Source organism: Monodelphis domestica, chromosome 6, assembly GCF_027887165.1.
Source record: "Monodelphis domestica isolate mMonDom1 chromosome 6, mMonDom1.pri, whole genome shotgun sequence".
Lineage (NCBI taxonomy): Eukaryota > Metazoa > Chordata > Mammalia > Didelphimorphia > Didelphidae > Monodelphis > Monodelphis domestica.
In genome coordinates this window covers 31,842,292-31,859,442 of record NC_077232.1, presented here as the reverse complement: position 1 = coordinate 31,859,442, position 17,151 = coordinate 31,842,292, and the positions used below count along the sequence as shown (strand labels likewise).

The following is a 17,151-nucleotide window of genomic DNA, read 5'->3' as shown; positions in this document are numbered from 1 at the left end:
GGGAGTCAGAGGAAATGTTGATCAAGGTTATAGGAGATTGACATGTCCTTTCCAGAAATAAAGTATTGATTGAGTTACAATTTTCAGATAGAGTTGGAAGTGATTGGGAGGGAGGGTTGTGTACCTCCAGCATGTCATAGAGATGACTGGGAAGTCAGAAATCTGGTAAATTTAGGTGGAATCTGGGTAGAAACTTGAGATCTGGTTGGAAATCAAATGGGATGACACCTATATCAACTTTATGGGTACACAAGAAGTATTTTCCAAATGACACACAGATTCTTAAAAGGCACATGAAAAGACCAAAGCCCAACAAATATGCTTTGGAAATTGTCTGGCTTTCATAAACAATGGATACCATCCATGTTGACCAGTGAAATTGTAAAGCAAACTGTGATCATATATATTCCCTCAACATTAGTGGAAAAAAGGAAAAGTCTTCCTAAGGACTGAAGGAGGTTCAGATCCATTTGAAGAAATGGGTAGCATTGAATGGAAGTGATCAGGAACAAGGGACTAGATTTTGGACTTCCTTATGTCCAGAATTATTTCTTGGTTTGGGAAGTTTTTCAGTCCTTAAAGTCTTTATTGCTGTGAAAATGGAGCTTTTGTTAATTCTTTGCTTTTCATTTATTCTGTATTTGTGATCATCATTGATTTCCAGTAGCCTTAAGGTCACTCTAGAATTCAGATCGTGACTTCCACTGTGATTGGCTTGTTTTCACTACTTTCTGAGTCTTTGAGTGGAAATTGACTGTAATCATCCCTTTCATCTGAATCTTCCAGAGTCATTGGTCTTTCCTCAGCTGGGCCTCAATATCATCATTGTCAGATTTTCTTCTTCCATTCACATAGCCTTAAATGGATTAAAAAATTCTAAGGATTTGCTACTCTTCTTCTTTTGGTAGCATTTTCAGGAGTGATGAGGAATCCCTTCACCTGAGTAGGAACCATAGATAGTTGGTTGTCTAGAAGGCATTCATCTAGAAATGTTTACTAATTTAAAAGGAAAGGGAGCATTTTGTTAACATTCCGGCAGTGTAGTTACTCCTAACATCAGATTTCAGAAATGAGCTGTAACTGTTATCTTGCACATATTGAGTGAGCAGGCTTTTCTGCTGTTCATTCAAACCTCCCATCTTTCTTGAACACCAAATTGTCCCTGCTATCTCATCTTTTTAAAAAAATATTTTATTTTTTTCCCCTCAATTACATGTAAAAACAATTTTCAGCCTTCAGGTTTTAAAAAAAGTTTTGAGTCAAATTCTCTCCCCCCCTCCTTCCCCAAGCTGGTAAGCAATCTGATACAGATTTTATATGTCTTATTATCTCATTTGAAACCCAATTACTTCATCATTGCATTCAGCCAAGGCAGAAGAATAGAGATCATGCAGTCATCAAATGTTACATTTGGAAGGGGCCTTGAAGATCATCCCTATCACCCCTCAGGTCAGGTTCTCCAAGGCCTGCCCTCTGTCCTCTGTGCCACCCAGACTTGAAGCTCAGTTTGGGTCTGAATCAGAACCCTGCTTCTTCTAATAATTCACTCTTTATTTCTGAAGCCCTTACTGTGTACAGAATACTATTCTGAGATCTGGGAGAGAAAGGAAGCTTCATTGAGACTTGGTCTCTGTCCCTAAGAGCCCCATACTCTTAAGAACACTCCATCATGCGGTTGTAGGCAAGTCATTTCCCTTCTCTAGACTTAGTCTCCTTCTTTGTAAAATGAGGTAGCACTAGATCCCTCAGGTCTTTGCCAGCATCAGTCATGTCTTCGTAGTTCTGCAGTGGGAATCCCCATTGCAGTGGGAGATGCAGCACAGACAGTGCCAAGTGCATTTTCCCATGAGGTAAGTGTCAGTCACCTCGTTCTTTTGAGGTTCCATGCTTCTGACTCTGTGTTCCTGGGATATTTTGTTTTTCCCCTGGGATACTTTAAAAAGTCACTTGGGGTCTCTTGTGTGAGAGCATTGATTGTCGTTGTTGCCAATTTAAGTAGAGAAGCCTCAGTACTACTAAAGCAATGCTTCCTGCTCCCCACCCCCTACGTTCTTTCTTTTGCAGGTCTTGTCTCAGATACAGCAGCTTCTGTTTTTAAAAGAATGTGTTTTCGATCGATACCACAAATTCAGTCATTTGCAGCCCGAGTTGAGTCAGCAGAATGACTGTAAAATAATTTTGTAGACCACCATGTTTATTCTCTCTCCATAATTTCTAGCACAAATCAGAAGATTTTTTTTTCAATGTCAGCACTGCAAACAAAAGGTCCAGCTGTGACTTTCCTGCTGCTTACATCAACAGCAGTAAGAACAGCTCTGCAATCCAAATGTAGCTGAAGGTTTGTTGGTCCACGAGGCCTATGAGAGCCCAGCTGGGGACAGTGAAACTGCCCAGGAGCAAAGCAGTAGCAAAGAAAACTAAAAAGAGAGGAAATCTAAAGAGGGAGCAGTATTTACATATCTGTTTGGAAGGAGAGCAATGGCGTGGCACACTTGCTATCCTCTCTATAATTTCTCTGACACGTATGTACTCCATCTATACCTCATAACTGACCCACAACCGGGAAGGCCACGTGTTCACATCTCAGGCACTAACCTGAGCAAACTTTTGTTTGATTCTTATTTTTCTACTTCCTCTCATTGATGAGCTTCTGGAACAAGAGTTTTACACCCACAGTGTGTTCTTCACTACCTATTCATTCCTTAATCTCCTGCAGTTGAGCTTCTATCCCCATGACTACAAAAACTACAGACAATTCTAGCTTTATGTAAGTGAACCATCCTGCAGACCACTACATAAAGAGATTTTTACGTAATGTGAATTTGTGATGCAGAAAGCGCACTGTGTGCCTGTGGAGGGAAGGGAATATAGCACTTGGTTAAAGGACTTGTGGGGGCTATAGACAGAGAATTGAGATAAGAAGGAGGAACATGTCATGTGAGGACTTGGCCAGAATCAAGAGGAAGAACACTTGGGGACCAGACACAGACAGAAGAGGATTTTATTGGGGGATGGGGAGGGGAGGTGGGGTAGGGAGGCTGAAGAATGGAGGGAGGGGGAGAGAGAGAGAGAGAGAGAGAACTGTACAATAAAGTCTTATTTTTGACTTGTAGATTTCTTTATGTAAGGTTGAATTTGCATAATATGAATTTATGTTAAGCAAGACCTGTCATATATTTTAGAGATAATCAAAGACCACCCAATGAACAAAAATCTAGAACTCTTTTCTCAGCACGTAAAATTCTATGTGTTCCCATCATCCCCCTTGACTTCTGGTTTGTTAACTTCATCTAATTCCATAGCCTCTGGCTTACCTCTTTTTTTATTCACAGACATGATCACATCTTACATTTTCTCATTATCCATAACTGCTACCATATTGTGTCAAATTATGAAATTCCTCTCTGCTAACTTTTTTTTTCCTTCACCTTGCTACTCCTAAACTTCGTTCTCCTATAACTTCTAGTCCTCCAGCCCCTCTCTTTTCTCCCAGGCCATCACTCTTGGGAAAGATGACTAAGCTTTCCTTTCTTCAAAGTGTTGACCCTATGATCAACCATCCCGCTGTATACTTTTCTCCAACTTTGATTCCCATGCCTATTTATTGTATTAATATGCATCCCTTAAGTAATCCATGCCTTGGATTACCCTGATCCTGTGCCTCCTCTGTGCTTTCCTGCATGATGCTGCTAGAGAAAATCTCACAATGTGTTGACTTGGTCCATTGCAGTTGTTATATAATTTAATTTGGCCCTCCCTGCTTCATAGCTATTCTTTTTTTAATTCCTCAATTGACTTTCTGTCATTTCCCATGGACTTAACCAAACTTTTTTTCTCCTCATCACTGTTAGCACATGACCTTGCCTCCTCCATTGAGAAAACAAAGACTCTCCACTATGACTTCCCTCTTCCCATCTGCACACCGTAAAAACCCTCTTTCTCATACATTTTTCCCATCTTTGCTTTAGTCTCTGAGAAGACTTGAAATCTCCTAACTATAGGTCAAGCAGCTTGATTTTCATTATTGGCCATTCTAGAAAGATCTTTTAAGGAGATGGCTAGTGAGCATCTAGAAAAATAAATAGTAATCACATCAATCCAGAATAACTTTTTCAAGATAGACCAGTAATGGTGAACATATGGCACACATGCCACAAAAGGGCACACAGAGCCCTCTGTGTGGGCTTGCCTGCAGTCGCCCACCAGAGTTTGCTACTAGAAAGCCAGAGGGAGTCATGGTGGATCTGGTCCCCTCCCCTTCTCCATGTGCTTCAGAATATTCCTCACATGACCCTCCCCTCTGTCCATCAGCCCAATGGGAGTATTTCCTCCCTTCCCTGTCTTGGGTAAGGGGTTGGGGGTGGGGCTGGAGGGGCAGGGCACAACACTTGATCTCTAAAAGGTTTGCCATCACTGTACTAGACTAATCTCATTTCATTTTTAGACAGCATTTCTAACCAGTAGAGGTAGCATGGTTTACCTAGATTTTAGCAAAGCACTCAGCAGAGTCTCTTGTACTAGCTAATGGATTTAAAATTGGTTGAATATCTAAATCCAAGGGATAGTGATTTGATATTCACTTGGAAGGAGGTCTCTAGTGGAGTTCCCCAGGGATCTGTACTTGACCTGTGGAATTTAACCTTTTTTGTCAATTAGAGGATTAATGTCATCCTGACTGGGAGGCATAACCAACATACTGAATGAAAGGATCCAAAAAGATCTGACAAGCTAGAACATTGAGCCAAATCTTAAGAAGATAGAACTGAAATAGATAGCCTTATAGGAATGTTTTTGTGCAAGAATGATTAGATAACAGCTTTTCTGCTATTTGGCTCCTTCGTACTGGAAATCCCTTAAGCAAAAACTGACCAATAATTATTGTATTAATCTCCAACCCAAAAACCTCCAGCAAAGTTTAAGACCAGATTCCAATGGCAGCTAGGAGAATGGCTCAATTCCATTTGCCGAGTCGGGAAGTGGGGAGTAGGGTGTGCAGAGCACAGAGACAGAGAAGATTCCCATAATTGTCAGAGATGGCAGGGCCTTAGAAAACGTATAGTTCAAACTCTCTCAAAGTGATACTATTTTTTTGCAGTTGACTAATACTATAAGTTAGTATAAGAAATATTTTTTTTCTTACCAACCTTATCTCCCCAAATGGTGCTTACCATGACAGTGCCTTATACTTAATAGCTACCTAATGAATATTAATTTAATTTAACTAGAAAGTGCACTCCTTGCAAATAAAGATTATGATTTATATTGCTTGGAACCCCCTATTTTATTGCTCGCAAATGACACATATTATTGAACTTAGGCTAGAAAACTTTGATTAAATGAGATACAGCACTGAAATTAGTCTTGGCCATCTTTTCCACAATGCATGCAGTAGAACAACTGAGATGCCCCAGACTGCTAAGCATTTGTCACCCTCATAAATCACCTTTAGATAAGTGGCATCATTCCATCCCTAAGAGATACCTATTAAAAATCAACCAAAAATACATAGAAAGGAGGTCAGAAAAAAACAAACTTATTTTTGTTCCATTTCCTGACCTCATTAGTCTTGATACTTGATATTTTTTTCTTATTAGAGGCCTTGAGCTTATTGTTCATAACCCTGGACAGATGTTCTGGTAGAGATTATAGGTTTCTGAGCCCATACCCTCATAGGATTTTTATAAAATAAAACATGAAAAGACATGCTAATAATCTTAAAGATTATTTTGTTAGTCTTTCTTAGAAGACAGTAATATACTTATAAAATATACAGACAGTAATAGAGCTCCCACAATATGATTTACCTTTCAAGGGAAGATGAAAAAGATCCTGCCTTTTGCAGGGACACTCCCAAATTTAGAGTGTCTCAAAAACCTTAGAGCAGTTTAAAACTATTTAAGCTTCGGGAACTTTTGAGAGGCCCTGTAAACACACTTCAAAACTCAACAAAACATGGTGTGCTTTTTTTAGGAAGGCCTCTAGAACAAACCAGTCTGGTTTTCTCACCATAATATGGAATTCAGAGCTATTAAACTTCATGAAACCTTTCCCTTTCCCTATTATTACAGGGAGAAGTAGAATTAAGCCTCCAAATGAAACATAATTGCTCCCTGATGAGGAGGAATAGAGGAGGATCAACTTTTTATATTTTTGGATTCCTGGCAAAATTTTAGATCATCAAAAGGGATACTGAGCAGCTAGAAAAGTGAATGGGGATGCTCACAAGTCAGTTTAGCTTTAAGACACACATGTCCCAGTCTATGCTGAGCTGGTAAAATGGGAGATGGGGCAAATGCTATAGCTACAGCTTACCCAGATTTTAGCAAAGCACTAGGCCCAGTCTGTTATGCTATTCTTGTGGACAAGGTGGAAGGTGGTGGGGATGAATGGTAGGTAGTACAGTTAGGTGGATTTGACTCTGCTTGAATGGGTACATCCAAAGAGATTAATTATTAATGATTCACTGTTCTCTTTAGAATGAGGCCTAGTTCCCCAAAAGATGCATACTGCCTTAACATTTTTTTTTGCTAAATTATGTCAGTCGAGACTTCACAATGCAAATTTGCAGATGATACAATGCTAGGTGAGAGAGCTTCTGGGATAGAATCAGGATTAAAAACAATATCGGACAATATGTGGATAGAACATCAGACTTGGGGTTTTTTATTCTGACCTCAGACACTTCCTAGCTGTGTGACCCTGGGCAAATCACTTTAGTTGCCTAACCCTTACTACTCGTGTCTTAGAACTGATTGATAGAAAGATAGAAAGTAAGTGCTTAAAATATATACATATGTCAGAAGGCTGGAATGCTTGTTGAGTTGTTTTTAGTTGTGTTTGACTGATTCCTTTTGAGGTTTTCTTGACAAAGATACTGGAGTGGTTTACCATTTCCTTCTCCGGCTCATTTTACAGGTGAGGAAACAGAGGCAAATAGAGTTAAGTGATTTGCTCAGGCCAAACAGCTAGTAAGTATCTGAGAGCAGATTTGAACTCAGGACTGCCTCCAGGCCTGGCACTCTATCCTTTGTTCCACCAAGATGCCCTGGGGCAGGGTTGAGTCCTAATAAGATGAAGTTTGATAGATAGGAATAAATGTAAAATCTTATACATAGGCAAAAAAAAAATATGCTTCACAAATACAGATTTAAAGAGGTGTTTCTGGCCTGCAGTTCATCTGAAAAGATCTGTGGGTCTTAGTGGACAGCAAGGTCCATGTGTTAAGGGATATAAGAAATTAAATTTAGGCTTTGGATTAAATATGAGAATTCTAAAGTAATATTGTGGTTGCTGATTTAAAATAATATAGCTCAAGTCAAAATGACTTTTAGTAGCTTTTGTTTACAAAGAGGTGGAAAGAGTAAAGGTAGAGAAATGTAAGAAGAGTGTAGAGAAAATGTAGTAGCCTATCACACTAAATGTTGCTCTGGTGTTCGGCTCAGCCCCAACAGGGTTCTGTAACCCTCAGCCAAAGGACCTAGTGGTGCCTTATGAAAGGGTTCTACCGACCCAGCCTCCTCCAGGAAAGGAAGGCCAGCTACTCATTCCAAAGGAGAAGATCCAGGAGCAGTCCAAGAGCCAAAGCCAAGGTCCAAAGCCGAAGGTTAAGTCCAAAGCTACCTCCAAAAGCCAAGTCACCAGGAGAAGCCTCTTGGACAGGAAGTTCAGGACTTTTTATAGTCCATTTTCCACATCACTTCCTGTTCCTTCCATCACTTTATGGGAACCAATTTCAGTCTTTCAGTTTGCTAAGCATTGCCCAGGGGGTGGTCCGTGGCCTCTTGAGTTATCACCCACTCTAGTAAGTGGTTTGTGAGCTCTCTTACTTAGTGTTAAGTTGGGGTGTTTTAAGTTTTGGGTTGATTAATTTTAAAATTGCTGATTGATAGACAAAGAGAGTTTGATTCACTCTTCACAACCACTTGAAACTGAAAAATCTAAGATGATCTAAGACAGCCTGTAGCAGAAACAATGTGTTTAGTTCAGCCATTTTTTAGGAAAGATAATGATGAGCTGGAGAGAAGAATCTACAAGAGAGTAACCAAGATGCACATCAAAGTCATCCTATATAGGGGCAGCTAGGTGGCTCAGTGGAGAGAGCACCAGGCGTCGAGTTAGGAGGACCTCAGACACATCCTGAGCAAATCCTTACTCCCCATTGTCTCACCCTTTCTGCTCTCCTGTCTTAGAAGTGATACTAAGACAAGGTCAGAGTTTGGTAGCATTCCATGAGAGGATGGGTTAAAGGAACTAGGGATTTTTGACCTGGAGGAGAGAAAACTTAGGAAATGACATGAGAGCTGGTTTCAAACATTGCTTAGAGCCTCAGAAGGCAGAAGGTAGGAGCTGCAAAGATGCATGTGTATGTAGGCTTGGTTTAAGGAACAACTTCCAAAAAAATTCAAGCTTTCCAGCAGGACAGTGGGTCTCCATGGGAGTTAACTCCTCCTCGGGGCATTCAAGCAGACTGTGTGGCTTCTTGCCAGGAGGGTTGTTGAGGGGCTCCCAGTGTAGCTAATCATGGGACTAGATGATTCTTGAGTTCCTGGCAGCTCTGAGATTCTTTCGTTCTTTTTTCTTTGGCTTTCTCTGGAGTTGGGAACATTTCAAGATTTCCCAGCACAGTGCTGGAAGAACAGAAAACCATCATGTGGAAGTTTCATTTTGAACCCTGAAGCCCACTTGAGGCTAGGGCCCCACATGGAAAATTTCATTCTCAGCCATGTTTTTTTTTCCCTGGCCATATTTAAGAAATGTGAAAAATTTAAGAAAGTTCTGGATAAATGAAAGGACTGTGTTTTTTCCCCCCACTTTACCATGCTTAATGACTGAATGCAGGTCTGTAAACAGTCAAAACCAAGGAACCAGGGTATACACTGTTGCTTATCTGTTTATCATCATGAATCTTGGTACACTCTGACTTGCTTTTTATTGCTTTTTACTTTTGCTTTCATCAGTGGATAGAGCCTGTCCACCATCTTGTCTGAGGCAGGCCTCATTACACTTTGGCTAGAGAATGAAGCATTTGTGAGTTCTCTAGTTGTGATTACTGTGTGACCTTGTTTACATTTAAGAAAGTCATTCTTTTTAAAAACTTTTTACCTTCCATCTTAGAATTAGTACTGTGTATTGGTTCCAAGGCATAAGAACAGAAGGGCGAGGCACTCTTTAACTAGGAAATTATAAGAAACATATTTATAGAGAGAAAAATCTATAAAAAGAATGCTGAACTAGAATTAAGTGCTAGCATTACCTTTTGTCACTCATTTGCTGTATAACCCCGGATGTGGCATTTCCCTTCTCTGGGCCTCAGTTTCCTTCATTTTTGAAATGAAGAAACAGAACTAGATAACCTTCTAGCTCTAACATTCTATGATTCTAAGTAGAAGTAAGCTATATAAAAATTCTGTGTATCTCAACAGCTATTCCAGGTCTTCCTACTTCTATTGTGAGTCTAGACCTTTGCTAATCCAAATAGCTCTCCCAAGAAAACACTCATCTTTGTCTGTTATATTTGCTACACTGAACCAGAAATGTTTAGAACTAATAGGATCCATTTATCCCACCAGACTTAGAAACAATGGTGAGCCTAAAAAAAAACATTAGAGAGAATGAGGTCGGGTACAATTCATGGGTCTGGCCAGGAAGAGAATTCTTTTTTTTTTTTTAAAGCTGAAGTATACAATTCTTTACTTTATTTCCTTCATGAGTTTTTTTTCTTTTCTTTTTAATTTTATAGTATTTTATTTGATCATTTCCAAGCATTATTCATTAAAGACAAAGATCATTTTCTTTTCCTCCCTCCCACCCCCCGTAGCCGACGCATGATTCCACTGGGTATCACATGTGTTCTTGATTCGAACCCGTTGCCATGTTGTTAATATTTGCATTAGAGTGTTCGTTTAGAGTCTCTCCTCTGTCATGTCCCCTCAACCACTGTAGTCAGGCAGTTGTTTTTCCTCGGTGTTTTTACTCCCTCAGTTTGTCCTCTGCTTATGGATAGTGTTTTTTCTCCTAGATCCCTGCAAGTTGTTCAGGGACATTGCACCGTCACTAATGGAGACGTCCATTACGTTCGATTATACCACACAGGAAGAGAATTCTTAACCAAACAAAGAATAAAAAAGTTTTATTAGAGAAATATGTTCAGATACATGAAAGTAAAAAGCTTTTGTATTAATAAAAACAGTTATATAACTGTTATATAGAACATATATATATATAGAACAGAAAACATTGGGGGAAAAAATCTTTGCATGAAGTATCTCTGAACAACGTCTATTATCCTAAATGTCAGTGTCTTAGAATTCGAGGGCTGTTTAGACTAAGCTTTAACTGAAAGGAACCTTCATTATAACATATATGACAAGTGGTCATTCAGTCACAGATTGATGAAGGCTTCCAAGGAGAGGCAGCCTGTTCCACTTTCAAATGGCTTTCATCTTTAGGAAGTTTTTCATGACATTAAACATAAAATGGCCTCTTTTCAGCTTCTGTCTATTGCTCTTGGTTTTGCTCCTGGGGTCAAATAAATAACGTCTCATCCCTTCTCCACATGACAATCCACTAAAGTCTTAAACATAGCTATCCGTATCTCACTCAAGTTTTCTGTAGAATAAATATATCCTTAGTTCTTCATGCATTTAGTACTCCAAGCCCTTCACCATCCTAGCTCTTCTCCCCCAGATCTGTCTGTGCCTTATCAATGTCCTTCTTAAACTGCGGGGCCCCAAACTGCACAGAATGCCCCAGATGCGGTCTGACGAGCAGAGGACTCTGGGACATCAGTTCCTTGTTCTGGACTATTCCTCATAACTATTCTTGACACAGCCAGCCCAAGATTACTTTAGGTTCTTTTGACTGCCTCAGCACACTGCTGAGTTTTATTCAGCTTACAGCCCCCCAAAACCCCTAGATCTTTTCAGAGTTGCTGTTGTCTACCCGTGTCTTCCCCTTCTTGGGATTTTTGCTGCCAAGGTTGCCCTAACCTGTTGAATTTCATCTTATTAGATCAGCCCCAAACTCTAGCCTATCAGTCCTCGTGGATCATGACTATTATCCTTTGCATTCTCTCTCCCAACTTTGGGTCATCGGCAAATCTGAGCTTTTGCATTAATAAAATCAGTTGGAGGTATCTACTTTGCTTTTCTATGAGTCACAGGTAAAAATGTGAAACAGCCCAGGGCCAAGCACAGATCCCTGGCGTGCTCCGCCAGAAACATCCTGCTATGGTGACTATGGGCCATGACCAACTACTTTAGTCCAGTTGTTCAACCAGGTCCAAATCCATCTACTTTTTATATCTAGCCTGCATCTTGCCACCCTATCCACAAGAATGATCTAAAGTACTGTACAAGAGTTTTACGGAAATGGAAGTAAACTCTATTCACAATCTTTCCCTCCACTGGCTTAGTTATCTCGTCAGAAAAGGAAATGAGGTGAGGCTGACAACCTGTTCTTGATGAAGCCAGACTGGCTCTTTGGAATCTCTGCTCCCTGTTCTAGATGCTCATCAACCATCTCTTGAATGGCCCTTTCTAGAAATTTTCAGGGATATTCCAGCTAGGTGGCACAGTGGATAGAGTGCATAGATTATAGTCAAGAAGAGTGATCTTCAAGGGGCTGCTGGTTGGGTCTGGATGGAGAGCGAGGCCTAGAGACGGGAGATCCTAGGTTCAAATCTGACCTCAGACACTTCCTGGCTGTGTGACCCTGGGCAAGTCACTTAATTGCGTAGCCCTTACCATTCTTCTGCCTTGGAACCAGTATCAATTATTAATTCTAAGAGAGAAGGTAAGAGTTTAAAAAAAGACCGATCTTCCTTCCTGGGTTCAAATCCAGCCTCAGACATTTACTAGCTATGTGACTCTGGGCAAGTCACTTAACCCTGTTTGTCTCAGTTCCTCATCTGTAAAATGAGCTGGAAAAGGTGTCAACCTTAAAAATCAGATAAAAGCATATAAAATCAGGCTCACTGATTTATGGTTTGTAGACTCTTCTTTTCCCTGCTTTGGAAACAAGAACATCATTTGTTATTCTCCAACTTAATATTCCTCCCAGTTTTCCATATTCTTTCAGCTATTAATGACAATAGCTCATTTGTTATATCTGCCAGTTCTTTTAGGATGCAAGACTTGAGCTCATGTAGGCTGGGTAACTTTAATTCTTCTAGGGTATCTAGGTGTATTCTTACTGTACTGTGGCCATCAGCTCTTTGCCTTAGTGTAAGGGACAAGCAAGGAGCAGGGACTTGTGATTTCCTGAAAATAGTCAACTCCCAATGAGGAAACTGCCCCTATCAAGGCAAGTTGGTGTCTTCTTTGCAACCTGAAGTCTTAGAGTTGCCTAAAGGTCCCTGGAGTTCTCTCTTCCACATCAATCTGCCTCTCACATAAGCAATTAACATAAATGAGGAAGACCAAGAACCATTTCCAATAATTAAGCTGTCAAGGGATGTGAATTAATAGTTCTTAAGTGAAGGATTATAAGCATATGAAAGATTATCCCAAGACATAAATAACAGGAATATAAATCAAAACCACTTACAGGTTTCACATCATACCCAACAAACTGACAAAGATACCAAAAAATGGAAGTAGTTTGTAAGAGCTGAAGAGGAACAGATGTACTAATATGTGGTTAGTTGAGCTTTGGAAGCAGTTTTGGAAAGCATTTTAAAATGATGGTTAAAAAAATTAAGGTACTAAAATGTCCATCAGAGATGCTGTTCCTGGGCATATATGCCCCAAGGAGGTCAAGTCATCAAGAATTTTATTACTATGTACCAGGTAGCTGAAGTCCAGAGAATAAATCATGGCTGGTCTGGGCCCTTCCACAAAATGGAGGTTCCAAAAAGAATTCATTCATGGGAAAAGGGGGCCACAGTGACAGAAAGAGAGCACAGATGGAGCATTAATGGCAGTGTCCGGGAGGGAAGCATGGCTGATCTGAACCCTTTCTCAAAATGGAGGTTCCTAGAGGAACTTGCCAATGGAAGAGGGGGCTGAAGGGTGGAGGAATAGGGCAGGTACAGCCTGGTGACATCTCTTGGAGAATGGTTAAGTAAATTGGGGTAGTTGAAAGAAAGGGGACATTCCTTTATATCATAAGAAATGGCGACTGAAGAATTCAGAGAAGCAGAGCCGAAAGAAAAAACTGAATATGTCCTCTGAGTAAAGGACCACTGGGGGGCCCAGGTGGGAGAGGGTGCTTGTGGGGTGTGCGTTGGGCAGGGATGCTGAGATTGGGCTCGCTAGGTAGGGGAAAGAGGCTTTTGGTAATGTGGCTCGTGTAAAAACAAAAGATTGTGGCAAAACTTTAGAAACAGCCTTATGAAAATCCATCAGCAGAAGTGGAACCAATTGAGGGCCACTTTGTTAGTGCTGATTTTTCCTTTTAATGTATGAAATTCTCCTTTTCAAAATCTCCCTTTTTAAATCTTTTTATTTTTTTAATCTCTTCTTGTTTATCCACAAGCATTTGTAGGCCTCCTCCTTCTTTGTTCCATCATATGTCCCCAAAAAACTAATAACAAAAAAAAAAATAGGAAAAATTCATCCTTCACCTGAAAATTTGTCAGTTGTTTTGGAAAAAAAAAAACCAAACCAAACATTTTTTTCCCTCTATTATTTTCCATGCTCTGGTTCCAGTTCCTGAGTTTGATTTACAGATTACCTGCTTTTTGCACATACTCTTCCCATTCCCGTTTATTCAGTCTACTTGTTTACCACTTTGGGCTTCCAGCTGTCGTGAACCTTGCTCTGACAACTCTCTTGCCTAAACCCAGCAGCTCTGGATTCCCCTAATCTTACAGATGACGCACTCAGTGTCTGCTATCTTCCCCCCATAAAACATAAATCTTCTTGTGTGTCTGACATTTTTTCTTTGCATGGAATAGTCTCTTACTGGGGAATAATTAGAACTAGGGCCAGACTGCCACAGGGCAGGATAACCTCCCCACTGCCTTCTGGATGGCAAGTAGGTCACATGGGGATGTTTGGGGGCTAGTTAATCCCCGTCAGAGGTGAGAGGCATGCATCATGAAGGGTAGCCAGCCAATCAGTCATCTGTTTCACTTCCGCCTGTGTGATTTGTGGCTGTGCCTGCTAGAGCTGCTCTTGAGAGAGAGCTAGAGGCCTGAAACTTGTGTTGTTTATCCAAATGCATTATTGTTTGGGTTTTGATTTTTCTGAGGGAAAGAATTCTAAACAGTGAATCCTTAAGAGTCAAACCCATTATTAGTATAAATAAGCCACATACTGAAAAGCAAGTAAAAATCTTTGTAATGGAAGGGAAAAAGATTTAGAAGCAAACATACAGAATAGCTCCTTACACTCCTAAAAGAGGAGAGTGATCCCGGAAGCCTACGGGTGGGACAAATAAGTTGTTTAATTCATCACTTCTTTAGTTTCTGCTTCTGTGAAAGAGAAATTACATCACCTGCCTCTCACCATGCAGTGTCGTGAAGGCTCTTAAAAATGACCTAGGCACCCCTTCTTTGGGGTCCTTGGAAGAATCGTACAGCATTAACAGCACAATGTTTTCATTCCGAACTTCCAGGAGTTAGTGGGAGATTTCCTAGAGTTAGAACAGCTGGTGTCACCTGGCCCATCATACTTTTGCCTGTAGGGCCACATCTAGCTTTTGAGGAGAGTCTTGCTATTGCACAATCAGAAAGCAGAAGGCTTTGGACCTTGGACCAGGAAGAGTTCTCACTGGCCCCATGACTGAAGGAGCTAGTTGTTGAATTTCTTTGTTGACTGCTAAAAGAAGAAATGTCACTTACTGGTATACTGCAGAACCGTTCATTTTTTGAATTGTGCTTTAATGCCACATGTTAAGAAATAATGACTCAGTTCTATAGAGCTTTTAGATTTGCAAAGCACATGTTTCCCAACAGCCTTGTAAGTAGGTCTTACAAGGATGAGCTCACCAAGGCTCAGAGCAGTTACTTACCCAGGATGACACAGCCAGGAACCATTAGAGCCAAAGCTTGACCTTCGAATTCTCTGAGTCCGTTAAAGAGTTCCTGTATCATTGGAATTTAGTTTCTTCTTCGACCAAAGTGGGCTCTACTCTACCTGCTATTTTTGGGCCCCTTATGTGATATCTGTCACAGGGGTGATGGGTGATGGCGTTCCATCTGTCAGAAATAACTTGGTTCTCTTAATGCTTTTCCTCAGGAAGAGAATGGGGACTATACATATATGGAAAAAGTAAAGATACCTTTGGATCACGGCACCTTGTTGATGATGGAGGGGGCCACACAAGCTGATTGGCAGGTAAGAACAAAGAGGCGGTGTGAAGAGTATCTATAGTTCATCATGATTGAGACATTAAATTAACAGTACATCAAACTTGTTAAATGTTTGTTGATTGATCACTGCCAGTAATTTTTGATATTATATGCAAGGCTTCAGTCAAAAGATATTTCATTCCAAGTTCTCACTTTCTTTAAAAAATTTTTGATCAAACTCTTACTTTCTGTCTTATAATCAATATTATATATGGGTTCCAAGGCAGAAAAGCAGTAAGGGTGTAGGCAGTTAGTGTTAAGTGACTTGCTCAGGGTCACACAGCTAGGAAATGTCTGAGGCTAGATTTGAACCCAAGATCTCCTGTCTCTATCCACTGAGCTCTCTAGCTGCCCTCTAAGCTCTCTTTAACATGGTAAAGTGCTAGGAAATGACAGATCAGTTACCACCTAGGGGATATGTGTCTAACATTGCCCTTTGGTTTATGTTAAAAGACTTGCTGTTAATGATTCTTTTGTGTTGGACTAGGGAGAATGGCAAGAAGCTGAGATGAAGAGTCATGCTTTGGGGGATGGGAGAGTGGGGGTGGGCCGCTGGGTGGTTCAGTGGATTGATAGCCAGGCCTGGCCTAGAGATGGGAAATCCTGGGTTCAAATCTAGCCTGAGACACTGCCTAGCTGTGTGACCCTGGGCAAGTCACTTAATCCCCATTGCTTAGCCCTTACCGCTCTTCTGCCTTAGAACCACAATACTTAGTATTGATTCTAAAAAGGCTTAAAAAAAGTTAATGTTTGGGGAAGGTAAAAGAAACTATTTCTGTGCAAAAATGTTCTCACTTTGAGGAAGAGGAATATTGAAAGGTGGGGAGAGAATTTTTAGACAAGTGTTCATCATCAATATTAGTTCAAACTCTTTTCATTTTCATTTAGACAGGTTAGAATAGAAATGTGCCCCATTTCCTTAAAATGACCTTTAATGCAAATGTCTTTCCCATCTGTGGTTCGTTCTAACGCCTAGCTGTTAGTAACAAGTCCATTTCTCTGTAGCACCGGGTGCCCAAGGAGTACCATTCTAAAGAAGCGAGAGTGAACCTGACCTTTAGGACCGTTTTCCCTGAGCCCAGCGGGGTGGCTTCACGAGTGACCTAAGAGCCTTCTGGGAGCAGCTGCCCTTGGGACGATTGCACCCGCCGACAGTCAGCGTTCCAAGGTAGATAGATGTTGGTGCGGATTCAGCTCTCTGGGATCCACCGCGGATGAGAGGCCTGTCAAATGGTATCATGTCTGGAATAGGTTTGTTGTGAGAATATTGTACCCCCAACAGATCACAGAATTGTGGATTTCCTTTCTGCAAATTAAAAGCTAATGTGGTTGTTCCTCACAGATGATTTCTTACTTTGTTTTTTTTTAAACCCCTACCTTCTGTCTTAGAATCGATTCTTAAAGCAGAAAGGTAAGGGCTAGGCAGTGGGAGCTAAGTGACTTGCCCAGGGTCACACAGCTAAGGAGGGTCTGGGGTCAGATCTGAACCCAGGACTTCCATCTCCAGGGTTCTATCCACTGTGCTTCCTGGGTGCCTCTTCTCTTCATCTGTATATAAGGACTGAATGGAGGAAATGGCACATACTTTCCCTATGAGTGGAGGAAAGTGGAGATGCCCCGCTGCGTCCCCATCCAGATTGCTCTTTGGTCCCACAGCTGCTGAAATCCAGACGGAGGTGTTCGATGGAGAAGCGCCTGCCTTGGCTTCTTGACTTCTGTGCTACCGTCATGGAAGGCTGACGTTCAGAGCACGCTTTGTGCTCTAGCCGGGCCCCAGCCCCGAGCATCTCCGCAGCTTCTCCAGGTGGCCCAGTGCCCCTCGGGCAGTCAGCGTTACATGGCTAACCTCGCCAAGG

At 41.1% G+C, this 17,151-nt stretch overlaps 1 protein-coding gene across 10 annotated transcripts in view; it reads left to right on the top strand.

The window, feature by feature from the left end:
- Nucleotides 1-16,636, top strand: part of ALKBH3 (alkB homolog 3, alpha-ketoglutarate dependent dioxygenase) — a 50,718-nt gene extending 34,082 nt beyond the window's left edge. For all 10 annotated transcript variants that reach the window (XM_007497348.3, XM_056801920.1, XM_056801922.1 and 7 more), the window contains 2 exons: nucleotides 15,183-15,281; nucleotides 16,301-16,636. In XM_007497348.3, the coding sequence (XP_007497410.1) occupies nucleotides 15,183-15,281; nucleotides 16,301-16,402 (201 nt within the window). In that variant the 3' untranslated portion in view covers nucleotides 16,403-16,636. The remainder of the gene's footprint in view (nucleotides 1-15,182; nucleotides 15,282-16,300) is intronic.
- The last annotated feature ends 515 nt before the right edge of the window (nucleotides 16,637-17,151 follow it).